The sequence below is a fragment of the Arabidopsis thaliana genome, chromosome 5, assembly GCF_000001735.4.
Source record: "Arabidopsis thaliana chromosome 5, partial sequence".
Taxonomy (NCBI): domain Eukaryota; kingdom Viridiplantae; phylum Streptophyta; class Magnoliopsida; order Brassicales; family Brassicaceae; genus Arabidopsis; species Arabidopsis thaliana.
The window spans coordinates 19,438,592-19,465,047 of NC_003076.8; the positions used below are offsets into that span (position 1 = coordinate 19,438,592).

The 26,456-nt window shown below is 31.2% G+C and overlaps 3 protein-coding genes across 10 annotated transcripts; 1 reads left to right on the forward strand and 2 right to left on the reverse strand.

The window, feature by feature from the left end:
* Positions 1–5,511: 5,511 nt before the first annotated feature.
* CYP708A2 (cytochrome P450, family 708, subfamily A, polypeptide 2) lies at positions 5,512–9,275 on the reverse strand. Of its 7 annotated transcripts, none has more exons than NM_001344755.1 (9): positions 8,500–8,779; positions 8,171–8,417; positions 7,766–8,090; positions 7,519–7,671; positions 7,179–7,427; positions 6,977–7,069; positions 6,260–6,338; positions 6,015–6,121; positions 5,512–5,940 (listed from the first exon to the last, which is right to left on the reverse strand). In NM_001344755.1, exons 2-9 carry the CDS (start codon positions 8,377–8,379, stop codon positions 5,722–5,724), a joined length of 1,434 nt encoding a protein of 477 aa, NP_001318756.1. In that variant the 5' UTR covers positions 8,380–8,417; positions 8,500–8,779; the 3' UTR covers positions 5,512–5,721. The 7 variants fall into 7 exon arrangements, with proteins under 7 accessions (NP_001318756.1, NP_001078732.1, NP_851152.1 ...); NM_001085263.2 differs by having other exon boundaries at positions 8,171–8,413; positions 8,496–8,779; NM_180821.3 differs by lacking the exon at positions 8,500–8,779 and adding an exon at positions 9,115–9,275 and having other exon boundaries at positions 5,547–5,940.
* An 8,970-nt stretch (positions 9,276–18,245) lies between these two features.
* Positions 18,246–23,115, forward strand: THAS1 (thalianol synthase 1). Of its 2 annotated transcripts, NM_001085264.2 has the most exons (14): positions 18,246–18,613; positions 18,707–18,892; positions 19,031–19,120; positions 19,202–19,402; positions 19,521–19,605; positions 19,724–19,890; positions 20,437–20,628; positions 20,721–20,834; positions 20,940–21,194; positions 21,283–21,381; positions 21,787–21,843; positions 21,921–21,967; positions 22,059–22,545; positions 22,831–23,115. In NM_001085264.2, the coding sequence occupies exons 1-14, from the start codon at positions 18,410–18,412 to the stop codon at positions 22,945–22,947; spliced, it is 2,301 nt and encodes a 766-aa protein (NP_001078733.1). In that variant the 5' UTR covers positions 18,246–18,409; the 3' UTR covers positions 22,948–23,115. The 2 variants fall into 2 exon arrangements, with proteins under 2 accessions (NP_001078733.1, NP_199612.3); NM_124175.4 differs by lacking the exon at positions 21,921–21,967 and having other exon boundaries at positions 18,369–18,613; positions 22,036–22,545; positions 22,831–23,098.
* Positions 23,116–23,924: 809 nt separating this feature from the next.
* Positions 23,925–26,380, reverse strand: AT5G48020 (2-oxoglutarate (2OG) and Fe(II)-dependent oxygenase superfamily protein). The gene is made up of 7 exons (NM_124176.3): positions 25,957–26,380; positions 25,418–25,591; positions 25,234–25,326; positions 25,079–25,147; positions 24,779–24,985; positions 24,541–24,666; positions 23,925–24,452 (listed from the first exon to the last, which is right to left on the reverse strand). The coding sequence occupies exons 1-7, from the start codon at positions 26,197–26,199 to the stop codon at positions 24,297–24,299; spliced, it is 1,068 nt and encodes a 355-aa protein (NP_568689.1). The 5' UTR covers positions 26,200–26,380; the 3' UTR covers positions 23,925–24,296.
* Positions 26,381–26,456: the final 76 nt, after the last annotated feature.

A 26,456-nucleotide genomic window follows, 5' to 3' on the forward strand; every position in this document is an offset into this window, starting at 1 on the left:
TTTATATTTTGAATAATTTTCATATCGTAATCAGATCATATTACGATCTTCTTATATGATTCCAACGTTGATTTTCCCATTATAAAATGCAACGTGGTTTTTTCTTATAGTTTTCAATGTGATATATTATAAAATGCAACCCTTTTTACTTATTAACAGTTGACACTTAACGGGGGGTTAAATACTATTTGTAATATCAATATCAATTATACGATTAATTAACATTACCGAATAAAATGTCAACGAAAGGGAAAATGAGAAAAATATACTTCTATCGTTTTTTTATAAAAATTACTTATATCTTAATAATCTGAATATATCTTATTATTATATTAATTTTTTTTGATCATTTTCTAAATCATCATTTCAAGTGATGAAACAACGTGAATATTTATGGGAATTTTGCAAAATCTGTTATATTTTGCTTTCAATCTTATAATTTCTGCCATATTCTAACTCAGCTTACAAAATCTACCACATTTTATCACATGTTGCAATTCGAGGACGAAAATACTCTTACGATGGGACAGAGACTCTGACTTAGATGGTGACATGACAGCTTTTGGCTGATGTGATGATACATGACGAAAAATCAGAGTAGAAACATAAAGGATTAGGAGACAGAATAGTGGAGAACAGCTGGCTTCTACTGTTGTTATTGGATATTTAAAAATGACTTGTTTAAACAAATTGGTTATCGAAATTCTGCGGGGGACAACGTAATATATAATACATTAGGAGACATAATTACCAGCTAGCGGGGGACAACGTAATATATAATGCATTAGGGACATGATTACCTGTTAGCGGAGGACAACGTAATATATAATGCATTAAGGGACATGATTACCTGTTAGAGGAGGACAATTGGTGACAGACTTTTGTTTTTGTCTTTAGATCTTGTCTCCGAATAGAAATTCTCTGTTGCGTTGACATTTTGTCCTCGATTTCATTATTTTGCTCTATTATTATGAATCGTACCTCTTATATGCAATTATTTTCATTTAAGAATTTTGAATTTTATTTAGTATTGTGAAATATGAAGACAATAATGCTCAACTAATCTGTAGACCAAAATATATGGTGAAAAATCTAAATAAATTTTGAAATCCTTAAATGATAATAATTGGTGGATAAGATGTGAGATTCATGATAATTTTGAAAGATGATGAAATCAGGGACAAGATCTAGATACAACAGATAATTTATGATGAATAAAATTGGGAGACAAATTTAATTGAAAGTTACATGTAGAGAATCTGTGCAGGTTGTCACGGGAAATGATAGAGAGACAAAAACGTTTCGTTTTGTCTTCGAGAAGATAATGATGTATGGTTAAAGCACACATATTTCAAAGAAAAAGAGATAAAATAGAGAAGAAATAGTAAGGGTAAAATTGATATTTCGTTATGAAATATGGTATGATGTGTAAGGGAGGTAGATTATGGTAGATTGCATAAAGATTTTAGAAATTATGGTAAATTTTATAATTTTTCCAATATTGATAGCCTTGAGATCGTAACAACTGATGACATGTATTATTTTAATAATAAATTATGGTTGGTCATCTGGCGTCTTCAGGATTGAATTATAAATCATATGCAATAATTTAGCATGACAGATTAAAAATTGCAACGTGAATCACGTGATAGATTTATTATCAAATGGAACGCTAGGTTTTTGTCATTTCCAGATCGTCATAAGATCATATGATTGCTAAATCGAATCGTAATAACTGAACTATATCAATTATAGTAATAAATGATGTTTTGTCTTCGCATCTTGCCTATTGGGAAACCAAAAACAGGGGATGTGGCGTAACACTTTTTTTAATTTGGTTAGCACCTACCGCATTTTTAATGTTAATTTTATTTAATCAGTATTTGTTACTGTTTGAGTCAAAGGTCATCGAAAGAGATTAAAAAATATTTCTTAATATCTTGTCATATCATTTAGTATAAGATCAATCATTTCACGTGATAGATTATAAAATGCAATATTTTTGAATAGTTTTCAATTTCATATCGTAATCAGATCATATTACGATCTTTTTATATGATTTCAATGTTGATTTTCCCATTATAAAATACAACGTGATTTTATTCTTATGGTTTTCAACGTGATGTATTATAAAATGCAACCCTTTTTACTTGTTAACAGTTAACACTTAACGGGTGTTTTCAATACTATCTGTTCATAAATCACGATTATACGATTAAAAAAAAAAGAAAAGAAAAACGATTATACGATTAATATTAACGTATAAAATGTCAACGAAAGAGAAAATGTGAAAATATACTTATATCGTTTTGTTTTAGGTGAAATACTTATATCTTAATAATTTGAATATATATCTTTATTATATTTTAATATTTTTGGTCAATTGTTAAGGAACTGATGGCATGTATTATGTAAATAATAAATGATGGTTGGTCATCTTGCGTATTCAGGATTGGATTATGAATCAAAATGCAATAATTTATAAATTGCAAATTGATAGATTACTACAAAATGAAAACGCTAAGTTTTTTTTATCATTTCCAGATCGTGATAAGATCATATGATTGCTTAATCGAATCGTAATAACTGAACGATATAAATTATAATAATAAATGATGTTTTGTCTTCGCATCTTGCCTCTTGGGAAATTAAAAAAACAGGGGAGGTGACGTTGGTAAACTTCTTTAAATAGGTCTTAAAAAAATTGTTAATAAATTAACAATTTAATCGTCCAATAATTCAACCGGTAAATACTTTCGAACTAAGTTTTAAAATTGCCGGTTAGTATAACATTTAGGAGAGTACCATATACAATTTTCTTTGTCCTTAATATAAAGGGATACAGGGGTTTACGTCCATAACCTTGCATCTCTAACCAGACTGCAAAACATTAAATAATAGTGCTAATAATTTTCCAATCGAACTGTATAAACAACACCAAATTATCTTTTAGTGTTTTGTGAACAATATTACACCATATTTTTTTAGATGTAATACTGTTCACAAAACACTAAAAAAATATTTTATTTATGTTTTTATTTAGTATTATATTTAAATTGTAGTTTATTCACTAAAATATAAATACACTTTAAAAACCATTCAAAAAAAGAAAATAGAAGTTATTTTAGAAACTTTTAAAACTTAATATAATAATAAGATGATGTTTTTTTTTTAAGTTTTCTATATAATGTACATATATAGTCATTTTAATTTTATAAAATAAGTAAGATAGAAGTGAAACAGTTGAAAATACTATACTCTTTAAAACAAGATTACATATAAAAAAGGCCCAATTTTCTTTTAATAAATTAATAGGTCTAATTTTTTAATATCATCTACTAATAATAGCAATCTCAATAAATGCTTTAGAGATTTGCATATTTATCATAAAGTTTCATAATTGTGTTAAGTAATATTTTTAACGGTTTCGAAAAGTAGAATTAGTGTTTATTCTTGGGTATTTTTTTATTTTATTTTTTTTTGTCGAGAACAAGTTTGTAGTAGCAGAGGCACGATTTTTTGTGCGATTTTTTCTAGTTTCTAAGATTGTTCTCCTTTTCATTGTTTTGTTTAAAGATTCTTAATACCTTTTGCAAATCTCTACACAAACTCAATGATGTGATTGTTCTTCTTGTGTTTATTATTGATGTGATTGTTCTTCTTGTGTTTATTATTTGATTATTCTTCATGATATAGTTGAATTAGGCCGATTTAAATCTTACCCTATCATCGAATTCGTCAAAATGGTGTTATGACTCTATCATTAGATGGACAAAGCTTCCTTTGCCACCCAACCATTGATGGTATTATGCTTTGTGAATTTTGATTGAATTAAGATCTTAATGCTTGTTAGAATTTCCTGAAACAAACGATAATTTAGTATTTAGGAAATATTTTTATAGATAATTATTACATGCGAGAGAAGGATAATTAAACCTAATTAATTCAAATTCAATAACGGATCTAATGCTTCTCTTAATTAATTTTTATATATTTTATATTAGTTTCCTTTGTTGACAAAAAAATAAAAAAATATTAGTTTCCTGATGATTTCTAGGCTCAATGTTCTCTTTCTCTATTTGCTTTTATTTATTTATTTAACTCTGTGGATTAAAACTCTAAGTACTACTGCGTTTCAGCTGTGAACTTATAATTTATATTTAGGGTTAAAATATGTGCTACACATACTATAGAAGATTACATTTACTCATTCAGGGTTGCGTGTCTTTATCTTTATGTTTTTAATTTTGATGGAAAATTTATTCAATCTCCAAAAGACAACGTTTTAACATCAAATGCATAATAAGTTTTAGGAGTAGATAATATTACAAAGGATATGATTTAGCTTTTTGAGAGAACCACACTTCAAAGCAATTGTCTAACTTCGTGTCTCTTTTTCATGATACTGTTAATTATTTTTTATAACATCAGCTTTCTTATTAAGCATTGACTGTGACTCAGTCATAATGTAAAGAGTTTAGAATTACAAAAGGAACATAGATATGAAAGACGAATTGAGAATCATTTGGTACTCGTTCCTTGGCAAGGGTATCCGCCGAATTGGAATCTCGGCTTGTCCAAAGGAATTGACATTCGTCAAATCTTTTTCTCCTAGCACTTGTTCTCTTATCCAGGTGAAAGCTTCAAAGTTGAATTTATTCCCATTCTGCAAGCTGTTTGTGATGTTTCTATTTTTCATCATCACTATTCGTTTAAATGGTTATGAATTTTTTTTTTCTCTCTCTCCCTCAACGGTTATGTATACCTAAGATTTTATGTCTTTTAGTTCTACTTAAAAGTTTTCCTATTTTTACATAACTAGCACTTAGGTATTATTTCTAATGAATTTTAGTTTTAGAATAAATCTCATTAAAACATTGGAATATCAATTCTCCCTATCATCTCTTTTTCTTTTCCATTTAAGAAACTATTTTTAATGTATGTTTGTTAGAAATAGTTAAGGTTAAATATACTATAGTTTGTAGAATAGAATTCCTGTTGACAACGTAAATATAGTGTATATACTAAAAATATAAAATATCTACTAATAATAACCATCTCAATATATACTTCCAAAAATTACACATTTCTCTTTTATCATCTGTCTTTGAATATATTTTATATCAATAATCATTTAAAAACATATTTTAAAAGACTACTTCTAATCACTATAACTCTTTGTTTGGTACCTTTTTCACTTTTCGAGTCTCTTTACTCTCTTTAGCATAATCTTTTTAGTTATATTAATATTTTTTTCTAGAGACCAACAATGTTTTTTTGTTAATACCTAGGAACCGATAATGTTCCACTACACAACTCGTGCTCACTAACATACTGATTCAGACTCATGTTAGTAAGAAAGCCTGTCGCGTTATAAACAAAAGAACTTTTTTGCGACCATATATATATGACTCTGCATTGCCTCATAAGGGATTCAAACACAAATTTTTTTTTGTTGTTGTTAATAATTCAAAATGTTCTATTGTTTTATATGATAACCTTTGATTAATCCTCTAATATATATATAATGTTGGAAGTTTCATCTTTGAATACCTTATCGATATATTCATCGTAAAAATACTTGTAATATTATTATTATTACTATTATTATCATCTAATAAAGCATAATATGAAAATAGATTTATTTATTATTTTAGTATTGCCCCATTGAAAATACTTCCCCGGATTCTTTACTAGTGACATATATGATTACACAAGATACTAGAGTGACTGGGAAATCTTGATAGGCAGTCCTTTGGGGAAGTATGGGAGTGGTGCACGGATGAACTCCGATTCTTGGGCCAATGAGAAATCGTAGGTTGTTACAAGATGATGAATGAAGATAGAAATTTGTAGTCTCGCAAACTCCGCGCCGACACACTGTCTCACTCCACCTCCAAACACCATGAACGTCTTAGATCCAGACCGCAACTCTTTCCCCTGTCCAAATATATTCATTAATTTTGAGTTACACTTTTGTTTACAGGAACTATAGAGTAAGTGAAAATTTATACCTCCCATCTCCATGGATTGAACTCCAAAGGATTCTCATAAATAGCATCATTGAAATGGACAGCTGGTGGTATAACCGCCACAATCCAGCCCGCTGGAATTGTGTAACCTGTTGAACCAATTATAATTTATTTCTCTATAAATCTGAACAGTCTTTATTTATTTTTTTGGTCAACGATCTCAACTTTAAAATATAATATATATAGAATTTTGACTTCGAGTGCTGCCATGCTTGAGTGATACTTGCCTTTGATTTCGACATCGTTCACAGCCTTTCTATACATTATAGGAGCCATGTTTGCCATTCGAAGAGTCTCATTTATCACCTGCATGAGTCGTAATATTTAAAATATCGATGCCTTACTTATTATACTAGAAAAATAAGAACTATATAATCTTAAAAAGCAAATATTATATGTTTTCTAAGGATTGTGTCTTTTCACCATAATTACTTTCTATTAAAATTATAAATCTCAATAAATGTTTATGAATGTTGTGTTTCTTTATCATAATTTTTTTGCAAAATATATCTTATAGTTTTTATCGTTAAAAATATTTTTGCAAGGTTGTCTCGATTCATTATGACTCTCTGTTTGATATTTTTCTTATTAAAATCGGCTCTTTTACTCATATATATTTTAAATTATGTCCACAGTTTTAATCATAATTTTGTTTTGATGGTTGTGTATTTTTTTGCTAAGAATTGTTTTTATAACACTTATTTTTTACACTATTTTCTCCTTTATTAGATCATTTGAATTTATTGATATCCTATAATTTCAAACGATATAGTAATATACATTATTTTGAGTTTAAATTTGTTTTTATTTATTCTTAGTTATCTAGAGATTTTTGGAATAGAAAATCAAAATGGTAGTGAGTTACTAGTTTAATGTCAATGAGATGGTTAGTAATTGTTTACAAAATTTACTGTTGTTTTCAATGTATATAAATAAATAATTACCATGTTAGTGAAAGTCATTTGGTGTCTGTATTCTTCCCAGCTAACTCCAGCTCCTTTACCATTTCTATTTTGAAGGATGGCCGCATGCTCCCTCTGCCAAAATTAAAATAAACATATCAGCCCCGATCCATTTGCTTCTTTTGTTGTTCTTCTTTATATCAATAACTTTTTAGCTTTCTGGATTATATATTATTATTAATACCTTCAACTCTGCGAGAGCTTTATGGTTTTCGGCAAGAAATTTGATGGCCAAGCTAGTAACGGAAGAGGTAGATTCTTTAGCGACGACCAAAATAGCGAATATGAGATTTATAGCACTTTCTTCATTAAAAATGACGTCTTCTTTCTCCCCCTCTTCTACCATTGTGTCGAGGAAGTCTCCGCACATTTCTCTGGACGCTTTCCTCCTCGTGAAAACGTCCTTTATCACCTGGAGGGCGTATCTACGTGCCTAGATGGAAGCCATTGAGAGAACATTATCATGTGTAGCATACAGTAAATCTAAATAATATAAACCCATAGAAACTATTTAAAGAACTCACAATAAAGACTTTGTAGATAGAAATCAAAGTCGTAAGCTTCAAGGGTGACTGAAACCATTCAGATCCTAGGGCCATTATATTGTCCACAAGAGTTGCTTGTGTTTCTGGTTTGAGGTTACTTATTATCTTTGGGGTCAAGTGCGCCATTATAACCTGCACAGAAACGTTAATGGTTGTGAGTATTGAGAATTAGCAACTAGTATCAACCAATAATATCAAAAAAGATATTAAGAAATTATGTAAGTACACTTTCAACTGCCTCCTTAGCATCGAAGCTACCCTGGTTAGCCTTCGATCTAAGATGCTCATAGGTTACTCTGTCTATTTCTCCTATCATCTTTTTTTTTAAAGCCTCAGAGCCAAGATGTTGAAGACTGATTTGCTTGACGTGCTTGTGGATGTTTCCATGTTTGAGGAACACGTTTTCTTTTCCAAATGGCTTGACAAAAGCTTCTGGATAGCTAAACACAAAAGACTTGTTCTCTTGCCGAAAAACTTCGAAGATGATATCAGGTTCTGTCAAAACCACGGTGTTCGATCCGAAAATATTTGTCCGAAACAATGGCCCGTACCTGAAATATTGACTTTATTATACAAGGTATCCATTCGTTATATAAAAAATAATAAAGAAAGAAAGAGATTGATATCTGACTTTAACATCCTCTTCTTGACAAAGGGTGAGATCTCGTATAATCCATGGGGCTCAAAGAAGTCGCATGTCTCTCCGATGATCGGTAAACCCATTGATCCCGGTGGTAACTTGCCATTGCACTTCGGGTTCGACCATCGGTATAACCATTTGCTAATCACAACAGCGGCTACAGCTATGACCCACACCGCAGCGGACCACACGAAGCTCATTTGGTTTTGCCTTTGAAGTTTGAATAATCTTAACCTACCTATGGATTAAATAGAGAAAGTCATTACAAACAAACAACTCAATATAACAAACAAAAAACATTCAACGACTGCTTAACCTACCTTTGGATTAAATAGAGAAAGTCATACTTACAAATAACTTTATACTAGACCTTCTTAAGTTTTTTTTCACCTCAACTTAGACCTAGTTTTTGTATTTACCTCAAATTATACCTAGTTTTTGGTTTTTTTTTTTTCCGAATATCAAGTACACTTCTCTTATAACCTATACATTTCTTGGTTAATATATTTCTTCAGGATAGTGTTACTCAATATATATTAGTTCTACAATATATTCTATGAAGAAAAGTTGTGTCTCACAAGAATTTGACACATAGCACCCCACTTTTGACAAATCATTATTCAAATGACAAATAATTAAAGTTTTAAAACTTGGTAAGTACTGGAACCTCTTGCTAGTTGTTACCTCTTCATTTTCAAAATGTTTTATAAATTAATTGTCTGATGACCTTTTTCATGATACTATATAGTTTCAATATAAAATAGTTTCATGAAGAAGGTTGTAAACACCTTTTGTAATTGCAAAAAGAAAAAAAAAAAAACAGAAGATAATATATGTTTTTTGCAGAGTGCAGACACGCCAATATACTTATTTACGTTAACATGTATAGTATACTTCGAAAAAAAAAAAAGAGAGATTTTAGGTTAGAAGCTCACACTCTAATATGGTATCAGAGCCCGATCCGCACATACTCAACCCGATCCACATCGGTCCGGCCCAATACTTGCCCCGTCGATCCATGCCCAAACATATCGAGATCAATGGCTAGAAGAGCCATCATCTCGAGGGGGCGTATTAGGGACAATGTCCCACATCGGAAGTTGAGTAGGATCTTAAGTGGTATATATAAGATATGAGTCTCTCCACCTATTGCCAATTGATTTTAGGTTGGAACCCCACACTCTAATACTTATGTGTCAAACACACAATTATTATCATCATTTTTTATTTTTCATTTAATTAATTCTACTATTCAACTTGCCAAGCACTTTTAATTCATATACTATTTATTCTTATTAAGTAAACTTACCAAACTTAAATATCTCGAAGTTTTAAATAAGAAAACTTCTATATAATGTTTTTTATTTATTAAATCCAATGTGTTTCCAATTGAAAATTAAACAATATATACAAACATATAACATATGCATTTCAACATCCATAAATTCGTTTATATATTATAGACATTTTACAGTAAAACCGTAAACTTATGTCTAAATTTATGAATGACATAAATGCAATTTTGTTTGTATATATAAATCATTAAAATATTTGAAATTTAATTTAAAAGTTTATTTTTATACTAAAAGGTTGCGTAATTGCAGAATACTATATATATGTACGATTTTTTTTAAAAAAAGAAAAAAAAAACATGTAGATGTACAAGAATATAATTGATTTGTAAAAAAAGCAATTGGTGATTTAGTTGACAAAAGATGATTCTTTTATAGAGAAATTTTTGTCTAAATTTGTTAGAAAATGTTTTTTAGTGTTCTACTAATATTAGAGTTTTTATTCTAAACTTTTGTGCATGTTCCACGATATTTAGACTAGTTTTTCTTTCTAACAAATTTAGAAAACTGGATAACAAATTTCCATGTATTCTACACTTTCTTTAATTTTCTCATTTTTGTGTGAAAATGTAATTTACGGTTATCTATATGTTCTAAAAACACTAAAAAATGTTTTCTACTTTTAGAATTCATTTTCTAAAAGAATTTAGATTTTAGATTCTAAAAAGTTTAGAATTCCTAGATACAAAAAGTGTATTTTTGAAAAAGTAATATTGTAAATATTACGTTTAAATAGTATATTGTTTGTTAAGCTTACGTTGAATTGGTATATTGTTAGCCACGAAACACTTCACCGGCGGAAAGAGATGAGTGTTTTATTGTTCAAGTTTCAGATAATGAGATTGAAAAAAGCAAAAACAGGTTTTAATTAAGGCCTTAAGGGTGTAGGAGAAGACTCCATTTCAACTAGAGAATTTGAAAACCATAAATTTATCTGAATTATTGTAAATAAATTAGGAAATATTGTTTTTGTTAAAATTTCTGTTAAATAAATTCAAAATCCTGTTAATTAAATTTTCGACAAAAAGAGGTAACATTGGGGGTTTTATTTTTAAAAACCCTATTTCACCAAATTTTGTAGATAAATGTGTATATAGACATTATCCATTGAAATATCCTTTATTTCCGTTCCCTGGATTATTTGGATTCCATTTCTAGATGCTTTAGAAAAGAAAAAACATGTAGCCAGACCCCTAATGATTTGTATATCTACCGGATCTATAAACTTTTGTAAAATGGGTAGGTGCCATTCTTTAGATACTAGATTAATTAAGTAGTTAACTATCAGATTTAGATGGAGAAATTTTCCTATTCCGTTTGCTGGAAGTGGATAATATCTAGAGTCCATGGATCTAGCCATAACAAAAGATTGACCCCCAAACCTAGAGACCATCTCGCTCCCATTTCATTAGTTTTTTCTTTGTCGAAAAAATACTCTCCATCAAACGATGGAGAGTTGTGTTTTTATTTTTTTCTTGTAAATGATGAATATTCCTAAAATATTTATGTTTTAGCACTTAGCTACTAAAGAGTTTGGAAAAATGTATTAAACGCCAATACTGACATCATTAAATTTATCTTGGTAATGAGATCCTAAATCTCTTTTTCCTTATCCTTACACAGTTTCTCCTATGATAGTATGATACCTAGAAGGATTCCACGATCTCGCCCATTGAAACTTCACCAATAATTTGAAATAGCACTTGTTAACTTACATGTTAACTTTTGAGAAAGTTTAAAGCAAGACATGCTATAGGTTGGAAGGGCAAAAGCAACTGTTTTGATCATTGTCTATTTTCCAACCCCTTGACAAATACTTGGCTGACCACCCATTTATTCTTTCATTGTCTTTTTTGGACATAATTAAATATTTTACTTTTTGAACCCTTTAAACTCTCTGGTATACCCAAGTAGGTATCCATACCACCTTCCTTAGTAATTCCAAGGAAATGTTTTAATTGACTTTTTTGTTTGGTTTGCTACACGTTTACCAAACATAACTGATGACTTACTGAAATTGATTTCTTGCCGTGAAACTTTTCCATACTTTCCAGTAATATCCATGACTATTTTACATTGCTCCATGTGTGCTTTATAAAAAAAAAAAGACTATTACCCAAAAAGGAAATGTGAAATAGAAAGAATTCCTTTAGCTTTTTAAATTCCGGTTAGTTTCTTCTCTTGTTATGCCTTGTTAATATTATTAATCAGCATTTCTGAACATAAAATAAATAAATTGGGTGATTGAGGATTACCCTGACGTAAATCCATTTTGAGGATTATATTTCTTTTAGGTTGTCCATTTAACAAAACCTGATACAAAACCAAACTAACAGTTCACACAATCCCAGAGCTCAATTAGGATTAAAACCTCACCGAGTCATAATGGGTTCTATAAAATCTCATTATATCTTATCATACGATTTGCTAGCTTATATTTGTTTTCTTTGCCAAAAAGTTCGATTTACATAATCTATTCGTCCATAAGTCATGAAACATTTTCTGAAGTAGCAAAATGTTATATGTAATAAGTCTGTCTGAAATGAAATCTGATTGTGTTTCAGAGACTATATGTGGTAAATATTTTTAAGCCTCAAACAAATTTTTTTAGATATGATCTTATAACTCTTATTACAAAGACTTATTAGCCTAAACTCTACCATTCTTCGTGGTCTTTCTATTTTTTGGAATTAAACAAATATTTATTTCATTTATTCTCTTCTCAAAACATCATTTTTGGAAAAATTATCTAACTAATACTACTAAATCTTCCTTTAAGAAGTGTCAAAACCTGTTGTCTTTTTTGGATGCATAGAAATTTAAGTTTTCCTAACTTCTGCTTCCGCAACCTCTTTTTTAAATTTTCCATAATAATTGGAGATATACCATTTCATCTATACCATTTTGTATTACATCTTTAAAATAAACTTTGCCATTTCTCCATTTCTATTATTAAAACATTTGTTTTATATAATTTTTGGTAATATAAATTTGTGATTCGGAAAATATACCTATCATTATTAAACAAATTAATATTGTGGTCCTCAAAATTTTAAATAAATTGACAGTCTTAAACAGTTGTTTAGTAGCCTTTTTGTAAGGAACGGGACTGTGATCTGGCAATCATATGGTATGAAAACTGTCATTTACCTGAAAACACCATTCTTTATTTTAAAACAATCAATACGCAATGAGTCAAGATGCAATTAGTTGACAATCGTATCGTATCGTATCGCGTAATAAGGTCGGAATCATATTACGATCGCTATAAAAAAACTCCAGGTCGCATTTTATAATCTATCACGTGAAATGATTGATTGTATTATACTAATATTAAGATATTTATAGATTGTTAAGAGGAGTATATTTTTGTCTCTTTCAATTATTACTTTTTGATGACGACTCATTATTAAACAAAACTATTAAAAAAGTATACCACGCGTTTCACGAGATCAGGAACCCTTAATAAACGTCTCCTGACATGTGACAGTAAGGTGTTAACAAAAGAAGCCGTTGAATTTCATAATGAACAAATCTACACGGAAATCATATAAGATCGTAATATTCGATATAAAACCATTTTATAATTTATCACGTGAAATGATTGATCTTATGCTGACCCCTATCTATTAATTTTAATATGAATTTTGTTTAATCATTATTAATGTGTTACGTTATTGAGTCCAGATGCAAAGAAGACCAACCATCAAATTTTCTCTTTCGAATGACATTTGAATTAATAATGTTAATCGATATTTGATTAAGCAAAAATAACATTAAAAAGCGTTAGGTGTTAAAAAACAAACGTAACGACTAACGTGTTTAATGAGACATATTTTTGACGGTAAGCGCATAACGATCCATAAATTAAAGAAACAAACTGATAATTCAAAGTACAGCAGAAAATTTAAAATATTTTTTTTCTCAACATAACATGGTCACGAAATTTTGTTGGACAAAATAGATTTATTCTCCCAATTAGCTTTTGTCGTTTTGACGTTTTAATTAAGAATTGGGGTTTTAATGATATTAAATTTACATGACATAATATGATATTTGATTTATATTTAAGATTTATTTTACTTCATGATATTTGATTATATATATATAACATTTTTTTATCATAAAGATTGTAACGTAATTACAATGTAAATCGTCGTAAAATAAACGAAGAAACGTATTATATTTTTATTTACTTCTTGGATTCAACCCTAATTACATATATGATTAAACAAGTTGGTTGAAATTTGGAAAATCTCGATATATAGTCCCTTGGAATATCGATAAAATAGTTTTTAAAGCTTTCCAGATATCGCGAACCGACTGTAAAAATATATTGTCCTACAAACGGAGAGAGTACGTATGTGGAATCCACTAAAAAAAGTGACGGTCGAAGCATTACAAGTAGTATCAAAGCTGAACTTAGACGAGGGTGGAGTCAAGAGGGCTCATACCGTCGGGAATGACGGTCTTGATACGCAACAAGGACGTTATGATCTGTTTGGTGAATTATAACACCCCGGTTTTTAGTAAATATGGTAGTGCATAAAAACATTCAAAAAATTGATTTGACCATTACCATCTCTAAAAGGTACTTATTTTTTTATCAAACGTCACGAAAGAACTCCACAATTAGTGATGCTTGAGCTAGAATAATTTTATGGTAAATTATTTCCTGAAAAAAATTGTTGCAATCACTTGAGTGAAAACAAAACATAAAAATATTGTGGTAAATTTTTAGATCGATAAACAAATATTCAAGTTTCCCGGACATAACGTACTAATCATCGAAAGACTAGAAAAAACGTGGGACCCATTAAAAATGGCGGTCATGGCGTTGCAACTTACAACCATACTAAAATCATTTTCCTCTTTACCTCTTAGAAGTCCCACAGTAGAATCCATACTCACATTCACATCATCGTAAGGTGAATAGGAATATGAAAAAAGTGTAAAAATCTAAATTAGAAATGAAATATCATCTTTTGGCAAGTTTCACTCTCTATAATGGTATGATCATCTCTACCTATCTTTGGCAAAAACAAAGTGTTCATGCAACATGTTGAACGTTTTCTTGATTGTTAAACGACTAGATATGCCTCGACCATGTGCTTCATGAATCAACTGTTATGCTATATCTCTTAAGAACCCATCCTGTTTACCTTAAAAGGAAAATTTATCTTGCAAAAAATTTATCTTTAAAAAAAAACGACAAAAAAATGAGAGAAATAAATAAAAGAGAAGATCTGATGGTGGTGAAAAAAATAAAAGAGGAGATCCGATAGGAAAAAAAATAGATGCTGGTGAAAAAATCCGATGAGAGGGAAAAAAGGAGAAAGAAAAGAGGAGATCCAACGAAAATAAAAGAAATCTAATGAGGGAAAGAAAAGAAATTAATGGCGAGAGAAAAAAAAACGACCAAAAAAGAATAATATGAAATAAAAAGTGACAACCGTCATTTACCACTCTCTCCTGGTAGATGTAAATAATTTATTAAAATTCAATAATACAACATATGAACATTTTTTGTAATAAATTATTGACTAATTTATTAAAATTCAACCGCATTATTCTAAATCTCTCGCTTTACATTTTTGAATATCGTAACTTATAATAAACAAAAATTATATCTAACAAAAAATATTTTAGTTGAATTATAATATGAATATAAACAATGTTTTTAGTGAAACCAAAAAAATATTATCATACAAATTTATCAGTAAATACAATGTAAATATAATAATATAACAGGATCGTCATATTTTGACTTGATGTCCAGTTTTGTAAATAGTAGACATTTTTTTGTTTTTTTAAATAGTATTCCATCTGTTATTTTATTTTGGAAAAAAAAATTGAATAAAAAAAATTGAATTTTTATATTTTCTATGCAATATTTATTAGTTATTATTCATAAATGGTAAACTTTAATAAAAATAATTAAATATTATTGGTGAATATTATTGGTTTAAAGTTATAAGAAATTGTAAATTACAAAATAATACATTTTAAATCAACTTTAATATGTTTACCTTAATATGTGTGTTTTTCCTAAACAATCAAATAAAAAGGAACAGAGGAAGTAAGACTTTTATATCTCGTTGCTTCTAATTCTTAACATTAAAAAGATACGCCCATCAACTTTCTTATTGAAGTCTAGATAGCTTTTAATATTTTTGAATTGAAAAGTAATTGAAAACAATGAATATAAAACATTCACGCATCATAATCATACGACAATTAGTCAAATTTATGCCATGATGAAACTACCAAATCCAAAAATTTAAATTTGGAACCCGTTTGGAAAAAAAACAATCATAGAAAATATCCAACGGATCTTAGATTTAGGAATTTTGCACATCGGATAATACTTGAACAAAACCCGAAAATAGTACAGTAAAAAACTCAAAGCTAAGTTAACTTATTAACCATTTTTATATGGAAAAAGTTAAAAAAAATTTACGTACTTTTAAATTTGGAACGTTTAAATCCTATGTAAGAAGATAAAAAAATCGTAATGCTTTTGTTAACTTTAAATTTAAATAAGAAAGTTTGGTTAACAAGCCATTTTAGTCATGACGTTATGTAAACTAACAGAAAACCTTTACGGTGTTAAAATCTCGTTAGTCTTCTTTATTATTTCTAAACAACATCATTTATCGTATAGAGAAAACGACGTCATTTTGTCGATTTAAAAAAACAAAAACCTTAATCCCTAAATCGAAACTCATTTTTCCCTAATCGATTTCTAATCCTAGAATCTTTATGTCTCTCTTTTGAAATTCCGATTGAAATGGTTACAACTCGTGGGGGGGGGGGGGAAGGGGGGAAGGTTCGTCTTCATCGGTCACAGAGACTAAATGAAACAGCAGCCGTACAAAATGACGACACATGATGTGACAGAGCTTGAACTCATCAAAACATACTGAAAGGAAGAAGTCTCGAGCTAATTTCAACATAGAGATCTTTGGGGATTGTGTTTTCGATTTGGGAAATTTTTAGCTTTCAGGGATTGTTTTTTCGATGTGGGGATTTTGTCTATTTTCATTTATCAATACGACTTCGTTTAGTGTACAATAAACCGATGACGTTTAGCCATAACAGAAACGACTAACGGGATTTTAACACCGTAAAGTTTTTCTGTTAACCTACTTAACGACATGTCTAAATTGGCTTGTCAACCAACATTGTCATTTAAATTTAAAGTTAACAAAAACTTTACGATTTTTTTGTTATCCTCGCAGTTCATGATTTAATCATCCCAAATTTGAAAGTTAGTGATTTTTTTGACATTTTCCCCATTTTTATATAGCCTTAAGTAATTAAGATATTTTCGAGTATTTTTGGATAGCTTTTTCTTATCAAGTTTTTCGGTTAATTCAAATATTTTGGAGTACTTTCGAATACTTATGAGTAGTTTGGATTTCTTTTTGACCAAATTTTCCGGATGACAGATATTTGAATGCTCGCTTGGGTTAGCGGGAAGTCTAAGTAAAGAAGGAGGCAAGCAAATGAAATTCGGATATGTTGTAGAGTATTTTTGATATTTCCTCATAGTTCTTTTAACCTTAAACATATAAAAAAAAACACAAAAAAATATCTGAAAGTTTGAACCCTATCTGAAACAAACGTAAATATTATAGATACCCAAACGGGGCTATGAGCCTCACCCAAAAACCCGAATCGAGTCCAAACCCCGAACCCTAGTGAAAAGCATTTGCAGTAAAAGATTATAAACATGAAGTAATAAATTAGTTGGAACTTATAATATTGATTTATATCACCAGTTCCCCACACGCAACGTGGTTTCTTTCATCAATCTATATAGTATTATAAGTAGAATGTGTACTCTCTTTCCAAATAAACTAGGAGGATTCAAAATAGATGTGGAGGCTAAGACTTGGACCGAAGGCCGGTGAGGATACTCGCTTGTTCACCACCAACAACTAATTAAGCCAGGAGGCAGATTTGGGTGTTGAATACCAACTCAGGATCTCCACAAGAAATTGCCGAGATAGAGAACGCTCGTCAGAATTTTTCAAACAACATGTCACGTTTCAAAACGATGCAGATATATATGTACCTTAAAAAATCCTAGATATACGCAACTTGCAAACAAAGCAATAATTTGTTATCAAAGCTAGTTAGTTTTTTTTTTTTTGTAATTCCATATGCCTTGTTTTTGAGATTAACAAGAAAACGACTTCTTTTTTTTCTTAAATTCTACTTTCCATTTCTCTCAACTCTCGGAATCACCTATGCTGATTCTACTCGCACATTGCATATAGTTCTTAATCTTAAACTAGGTACGGCGAACAACTTTCCTATAGATGTCTACTTGGCTTATAATATTTTTGTATTGAAAAACTAATTAGAAAGATATGAATATCGTTAAGCAAATATAAAACAATTACTAATACGTCAAGAAGTCAAAGTGATGACAATGCGAAACGTAGTTGCTTACGAAATAAACGTTAAGGAATAAAATTATTTGAGAACTTATAATTTATATTCACACCCGTTTCTCACATGCATCGTGTTTATTAACAACAATCTATATAATATTCTTTTCTACGTATTTTTGTGGTTGATGTTTAAAATTTTTACAAAACAATTTTTTTTTTTTTAATTTTTGTTTTTCTCAAAACTAACACATTGTTTATAATCTATTATAACTCAAACAAACCAATAATAAAATCATTTACATAATAGAAATCATCAAAAATAAAAATAAAAATTAATTGGTTTGTATTAAAATTTGAAAACATAATTTAATTGCAAGAAAAAAAAATTCCTAAAACATCGACTATAAAAAATACGAAGCGAGTATAAAGTATAATGTGTCCTCCTTGTCCAAGTAAACTTAGAGCAACCTTACAAAATGTGGAGGCTGAGAACTGGACCGAAGGCTGGAGAGGATACTCACCTGTTCACCACCAACAACTATGCAGGGAGGCAGATTTGGGAATTTGATGCCAACGCAGGCTCTCCACAAGAAATTGCCGAGGTAGAGGATGCTCGGCACAAATTCTCAGACAACACGTCACGTTTCAAGACTACTGCCGATCTCTTATGGCGCATGCAGGTGAAATACTTTGAAGTTTAACAATATATTATAATTTGATCTATATGAATACACTTCAGAAGATAAATTTTTTATTCTGTGTGGACATAACAGTTTCTTAGGGAGAAGAAATTCGAACAGAAGATTCCACGAGTGATAATCGAGGATGCAAGAAAGATAAAGTACGAAGATGCAAAGACAGCATTGAAAAGAGGGTTACTCTATTTCACAGCCTTGCAGGCTGATGATGGACACTGGCCAGCTGAAAACTCTGGCCCAAATTTCTATACCCCTCCTTTTGTGAGTTACTATTATAAACTAGCTTCTTCTTTTTTTTTTCCTTTTTTTTATATATATAAACTTGCTTTAATAGCTATATACAGACATTTTCCAAATAATTATTTCTGTAATAATAATAATAAATATTGTGCTGCACAGTTGATATGCTTGTACATCACTGGACATCTGGAGAAAATCTTCACTCCCGAGCATGTTAAAGAGTTACTACGTCACATCTACAACATGCAGGTACGTACACATATATTTCATATACTTGAAGGTTTATATATGAACTATAGAAAGAGTATTTAAGCAAAACTGTTTTTGTAGAACGAAGATGGTGGGTGGGGTTTACACGTAGAAAGCCACAGTGTTATGTTCTGTACAGTCATTAATTACGTCTGTCTACGAATTGTGGGAGAAGAAGTCGGTCATGATGATCAAAGAAATGGTTGTGCAAAGGCTCATAAGTGGATCATGGACCATGGTGGTGCTACCTACACGCCCTTGATCGGAAAAGCGTTGCTTTCGGTATGTGGCTACTATTTATTTTATAAAGATCCATATTACTATACTTAAAAAACTATATTATTTATTGTTAAATATTAGATCATATGTCTTTTGTCATCTTCACCTTGGAATTGATCAGGTTCTTGGAGTGTATGATTGGTCTGGCTGCAATCCTATACCTCCAGAGTTCTGGTTGCTTCCGTCTTCTTTTCCTGTTAATGGAGGTTTTACTTTTGGACACCTCATAATATTGTGCTGTTGGTTATATCATTAAATGTTTGACTTTAAAGTAATTTTGTTTATATATTTAATAAAAATATATGTATGTATGTAAATGTGTAGGGACTCTCTGGATTTATTTACGGGATACTTTCATGGGGTTGTCATACTTGTATGGTAAAAAATTTGTGGCTCCCCCAACACCTCTCATTCTCCAGCTCCGAGAAGAGCTTTATCCGGAGCCTTATGCAAAAATCAATTGGACGCAAACACGAAACCGATGTGGAAAGGTAAGTTCTATATTAGAAAACAAAGATGTATTCAGGTTTTATGTGTTTTAATAATCTATCTTACGTACAAACTAATGTATTCGGGTCTTAAAACTAAAAAGAAAAGAAAAGAAGAAGCTAGTATTACTAACACACTTACCATACACAATAAAAATAAAGAAACATACAATTAGTTTTTGAACTTTCTCCCTGAAATTATTCGTGATGTTTTGATTATTATACCCAAGTAACACTTCATTTCTACTATTTCTTTTATATGTGAATCGGTATGCAAATTAAAACTATATATTTATCTATTGTGAACACACATATATACATAGTTTCCTAAACGTCCAAAGTAGATCAATCATTTTTCAAACAATAACTAGTTGATAATCAACATTATATGTGGGGGATGAAGATATTGCTAATAATAAATACATAAAATATTTAAGAAAAACCAAAATAAATAAATTAATTCCCTTAGTTTGCAATTAATTTTCTAAAGAAGTCTTTGTTTACCAAATAATTCATATATTAAATGAATGTAATGATTCTCATATGCAGGAAGATCTCTACTATCCACGCTCATTTTTACAAGATTTGTTTTGGAAGAGTGTTCACATGTTCTCAGAGAGTATCCTAGATCGATGGCCTTTAAACAAGCTAATAAGACAAAGAGCTCTTCAATCCACTATGGCACTCATTCACTATCATGACGAATCCACCAGATATATTACAGGCGGATGCCTGCCAAAGGTAGTCGTTGTGATAGTTTTATTTTGTTATTCTTCTCGTAACAAATTAAGTAATTAAGATTTTGTTTTCTTTCTTACTTTTGTTTCATATAGGCCTTTCATATGCTTGCATGTTGGATAGAAGACCCTAAGAGTGATTATTTTAAAAAACATCTTGCTCGAGTTCGCGAATACATATGGATTGGCGAGGATGGCCTGAAAATTCAAGTGGGTGCTTTTTTAATTATGACTCTTACTTATATACTCCGAACTCAAAACCAAAATCCTCCATAGCATTAAAGAGCTGCGTTAACACATGTGCAACTTTTGTAGTCTTTTGGTAGCCAATTATGGGATACAGCCTTATCGCTACATGCATTACTAGACGGAATTGATGATCATGATGTTGATGATGAGATTAAAACAACGCTCGTTAAAGGATATGATTACTTGAAGAAATCACAAATTACAGAGAACCCTCGCGGTGATCACTTCAAAATGTTTCGTCACAAGACAAAAGGTGGATGGACATTTTCAGATCAAGATCAAGGATGGCCTGTTTCAGATTGTACTGCTGAAAGCTTAGAGGTAACCGTCATTATTACACCGCCTTTTTGTACTAATATCCTAGTCATTAGTCTGAAATGTAAACAAATGTTTTGGCCATTTTCTTTAGTGTTGTCTATTCTTCGAGAGCATGCCGTCCGAGCTTATTGGAAAAAAAATGGATGTGGAGAAACTCTATGATGCCGTTGATTATCTTCTCTATCTGCAGGTAATCACCTAAGAATCCACTAATAAATTATTACTATATGATATTCGAAATGATATTAAATTACATAGCTCAGTATAATATTAAAATTGCTAAGTTGTTTTAAAAAAAGTTTGATAGTATAAAATAGATTCAAAATTTTAGATTATTAGTGGTGTCTGCATGTTTCTTTAGCATGAGAATTCGACTCTGCCTCCCCGTATTGACAATGAACAATGGACCCTATTGACACAATAAAAGAGACTATATATACTGGTGAAATTTGAAAACATATATATTGAAATGATTAAATTGTATAATTTTTAGTATCAAATTAAACAATAGGCAATATTTGAAAAAAGAATGATACAAATTACTTTACCGACCATACACCAATCTAATATATTTTCTTATATATGATTATTATAGAGTGATAATGGAGGCATAGCAGCATGGCAACCAGTTGAAGGAAAAGCCTGGTTAGAGGTAAAACTATTATCTAGTTATATATCATGGACGCTTTTTTGTGATATAACGTAACAAATTACTTAAATTAAATGCAGTGGCTTAGTCCAGTGGAGTTCCTTGAAGACACAATCGTGGAGTATGAGTACGAACGATATACTTATCACCCTCTCTTCATCGATATTTATTTTGTTTGTTTGAGCATAATTAAAGTTGTTAAATATCATGATTTTTAGGTATGTAGAATGTACGGGGTCAGCGATTGCAGCATTGACTCAGTTTAACAAACAGTTTCCAGGGTATAAAAACGTAGAGGTTAAACGGTTTATAACAAAGGCTGCAAAGTACATTGAAGACATGCAAACGGTGGATGGTTCATGGTACGGAAATTGGGGAGTGTGTTTTATATACGGGACCTTCTTTGCGGTAAGAGGTCTTGTGGCCGCTGGGAAGACTTACAGTAACTGTGAAGCAATTCGTAAAGCAGTTCGTTTTCTTCTAGACACACAAAATCCGGAGGGTGGCTGGGGAGAGAGCTTTCTCTCTTGTCCAAGCAAGAAATATACTCCTTTGAAAGGAAACAGCACAAATGTGGTGCAAACAGCACAAGCACTTATGGTGCTAATTATGGGTGATCAGATGGAGAGAGATCCTTTACCGGTTCATCGTGCTGCTCAAGTGTTGATCAATTCACAGTTGGATAATGGCGATTTTCCACAGCAGGTGATTTTAATCCTATAACTGGTTTTCATTATTCATATATAATGTGCATATTATTAGTATTTCAAACACCTAACATGACCCTCTAAAGCACAACTAAAGAAAGAAATATATGTCAACAGAATTAATAGTTCTCATTACTAGGCAGCCATTAGTCCATTATTAGGCACATGATGAGGTTTAATTTGGCTTATCATCACTCAAATTCAAGGCATGTGTCAAAATGTTGTTGACAAGTATAAAATTATAGATATCATAACACTTAATTTTGTTTTTATATATTTCCAGGAAATAATGGGAACGTTCATGAGAACTGTGATGCTCCATTTTCCGACCTATAGGAACACGTTCTCTCTTTGGGCTCTCACACATTACACACATGCTCTGCGACGTCTCCTCCCTTAACCATGTCACATCTATCTTCTTCACCGTTTTATATATCAATTCTGTTTTTGTTTTTATTTTCCTTTGCATGTATAATAAAAGAAATGTTATGTACTTCTATGAAATGAACTATGGTTATTGACAGATTACATATTAATTCCACAAATTTATTTGTTGAATGTGTTCAAAGAGTACAAGTACTAAAAATTATAACCTACAAGTTGAAAATTTATAATTTATAATTAGTTTGATTTTTTTTTTTTTAGAAATAAATAGTTAATTATAATTTAGGTATTTAAGTACTCATACAACTAAAAAATATGTAGTTTTTCTTTTCTTCTCAAATGAAGTATATTTTCCTAAATTTTATAGTTTAGTGTATTTAAAAAATTTCCGCCCATTGTTTTAACTAAGATTATGTGTCTTACCTAATGATAATAAGGTCATCTCCCTATCTATAAGTAGATGCTTTGCTCCATCACAAATGTATCATATTAATAAAAACAACACTTAAAGAGAAAGATTAGAGGTAAGGGAAGAGAAACCTTATCTTCGAATCAAAGTTATAAGAGTTTCACTTTCAAGTCTACAAATCATTTAGGAAGAAAGCTTTACCATCAAAGGTAGCATCATTTGTACAATGAATGGAGGTAACTCTAAATCCTCTTTTTGATTCTATTATGTGATTGATATAGATGTCCCATATCTTAGGGTTCATATCAAAAAATATGTTTAACAAAGCAATCTCGCTGAGTCTTTTGATGCGGTTTTAAAAGATGCACGGTAATTCCTCATCATTACAAAAACCGAGTACATACAGAGTACACTCGGGATGTGGTTTTGGCAAATGTACCAGTCCAACTTCGAAAGGATGATATCGCTTGGCGTGCTCCAAATAAAAAATGCAGAGTATGAGGTTAAGACAGTCGCCGGTTCATCTATCAAGAATATCTGCTCATGAAATCTTGCAAATGAATGTACAATCTGGAATGGATCACATGCAATGCAGGGCTTAATTAGGTCCACACACTTGTTAATGTGGAATATAGCTCTACTTTTAGAGGTGGCTTAGCGCAAAAGTTTCTAACCAGTACCAGACATTCCTGCATTCAATATGTTGCATTTGGCGGCCATTTGAATACAAGGGAACGGCATAACTATTGCTTTTTATTCTTCTTTGTAGTTGACCAATAAAAAAGTTTACACCGGTTCAAATGAAACAAATACAAGTCCTAAATTCAACCAAATTCTGAGTTCATCAACATCAGTTGCTTTAACAAAAGCAAAGATTTCAAAACTTCAGAATCAGCAGGAAGTAGGAAATATTTGTCGACCCATGAATGCAACTGGTTCACGGCTGAACACTGAAACTATGAAGATCCCTTATTTCCTTTGAGATTGATGACCGAGAGTTCTTGTTCAACATACTCTCCTGCGGGTATCGCCGGATATTTACTTGCCAAAGATGATTCTGCGAAATGTCCCAAAGGTTTCAGCTCCGCATCAGAGGCAATGTGGGCAAACAACTGCAAGACAGGCAAAAACAAATCTTTCAGATAAGCCAAAAGAGTTGAGCTTGTCAGGAAACTTATCAAGAGACTGGCTAAGACTTACAGTCGAGGAAACTCTCCATAGGCTTCGGTTTTGTTCCTTTGCTAATGTGATGGCATCCTTCGTCTTGCTCGTAACAACCACTTCATGCATTCCAGCAATGCATTCTCCAGCAGTTAACCATTCTATCTGCACACATGAACACCAACATTTTAGCACCGTTTCTTCGATTACATAAATCGAGATATTTGGCTGTTCATAGATGCTTCAAGTAAACAAAAATGCAGTAACATCTCCCTACCTGCTTTCCAGCTTGAATCAAGAGACAGCCTACCGGAACTTTAACCGCAACCTTCTCTCCATTCCTTAACCAAATATATAGACCAGGGAATCTACTTCTTCCATGAATCGTTAGAAAATTAAGATCATAGTGATATCCTGCAAATATCGTCCCTTCCTCGTTGTAACAGTTAAGATCACTTCCCGTTGGAGCAAGAAGATGAGGACCCTAAGATTCACAAGAACGACACTCTTGAAGTTGAAGAAATCACAATCCATGCAATGACTGTTCTGAACAACATTACAACAGCTAAGAACTTACCTGCTTCATGAGTGATGTAAATGCATCCTTAGGCAAACCAAACCCAATTGCTGCCATTTCAGCAACAACCTGAACAGTATTAACATAATATTCATCACCACATAGTTAAAAAAACTAAACAAGCATCAGATTCCAACTCTGCAGCAACGCCTCACCTCAACCGCGGATATCATCTTGTAACCCCATGAGTCCATTACTTCTTCCCACCCCGGAAAACCTTCCGGTACAACAGGCTCAGAATTAAGCTCCTAAAAGCATGTCACTCACAAATCAAACTACAACTTCAACATATAAACATATATAATCCGAAATCTCATCTAATGTATCCGAAGATCAAACCTTAAACCGTGTGTTAGATGGCCTAGGACCAACTCTCCACATATATCTCCACTTATGATCTGGTCCTTTCGGAATATGTGGTTTGTATTCATTAGGCATTGTATTGAACTTTTCTTGCATCTCTTCATCAACCAAACTCCTCGGCACTTCAACTCCCTCCGGCGTCGCACCAACCTGTTAAAAAATCAACACATAGCAATGAAATATTGTGTTTACATTCACAAGATTGAAAATTTTTAAACAACACAACTACATTAAGCAATAGTAGCTTTAAACTGAGACAAGTTCACTAATCATGCCCTAATTTGGCTTAATCCAGATTCTCGTAACTAATTCGATAGCAAACACGAAATTCGATTCAACTGATTTCACAATCAACAAAGGGATCAAACAACACAACTACATTAAGCAATAGTAATTCCCATAAGACTAAGATTTGTGCCCTAATTTGGCTTAATCTAGAAATGAGAAAACAAAACACGAAATTCGATTAAAATTGAATCACAATCGAGAGAGTGATGATGGTTAATTGAAGAAACCTGATAGTGAAGATTAGGTCTTTGTTGCAATCGTTTGAAATCATCAGGTTTTTCGAAATAATTTTCCATCATATCAATGAATCGATCGTTGTCTTGAGCGCAACATCGAGGATCTTTAACAATGAGAGCTCCGGTTTCTTTTAGGATCCGACTCACTTGTCGGCATGATTCGAGTAGATCGGATCCTAATTCATCACCGGAGAAGTCGAGGTAACTAGACAGATCTACGACGGGTAACTCCATTTACCGACAAAAGAGAGGAAGGGACAGTAGTGACCAGTTCTGTAGTTGTGTGTTGTTGTTGCAGTGGTATAGGAGTTTGAGATTGAGTGGATTTGTACCTTCGTGTGTTCTATGTATACCCCACTCCATTGTTCATTCATCATTGTATCTTTTATGAGAAAATTGTTGAGGAAGATTTGTTACTTTTTAGAAAGTAATATTCAAACTTTGAAAAAAAAAAGGAATATTGAAAATTTGAAATAGTTCTATTTTTTTTT

Bases quoted from the DNA above. Each gene is read 5' to 3' on its own strand.
- AT5G48020 (NM_124176.3), bottom strand. From the start codon at position 26,199: ATGGAGTTACCCGTCGTAGATCTGTCTAGTTACCTCGACTTCTCCGGT. The intron at 24,986-25,078 runs GTAAGTTCTTAG...TGTGAATCTTAG, and splicing joins TTACATCACTCATGAAGCAG to GGTCCTCATCTTCTTGCTCC. The intron at 24,667-24,778 runs GTAGGGAGATGT...TCATGTGTGCAG, and splicing joins TGATTCAAGCTGGAAAGCAG to ATAGAATGGTTAACTGCTGG.
- THAS1 (NM_001085264.2), top strand. From the start codon at position 18,410: ATGTGGAGGCTGAGAACTGGACCGAAGGCTGGAGAGGATACTCACCTG. The intron at 19,403-19,520 runs GTATGTGGCTAC...GGAATTGATCAG, and splicing joins TCGGAAAAGCGTTGCTTTCG to GTTCTTGGAGTGTATGATTG. The intron at 21,844-21,920 runs GTAAAACTATTA...AATTAAATGCAG, and splicing joins AAGGAAAAGCCTGGTTAGAG to TGGCTTAGTCCAGTGGAGTT.
- CYP708A2 (NM_180821.3), bottom strand. From the start codon at position 9,199: ATGGATCGACGGGGCAAGTATTGGGCCGGACCGATGTGGATCGGGTTG. The intron at 8,091-8,170 runs GTCAGATATCAA...TCAATATTTCAG, and splicing joins GTCAAGAAGAGGATGTTAAA to GTACGGGCCATTGTTTCGGA. The intron at 5,941-6,014 runs GTATAAATTTTC...ATATTTGGACAG, and splicing joins TCAATCCATGGAGATGGGAG to GGGAAAGAGTTGCGGTCTGG.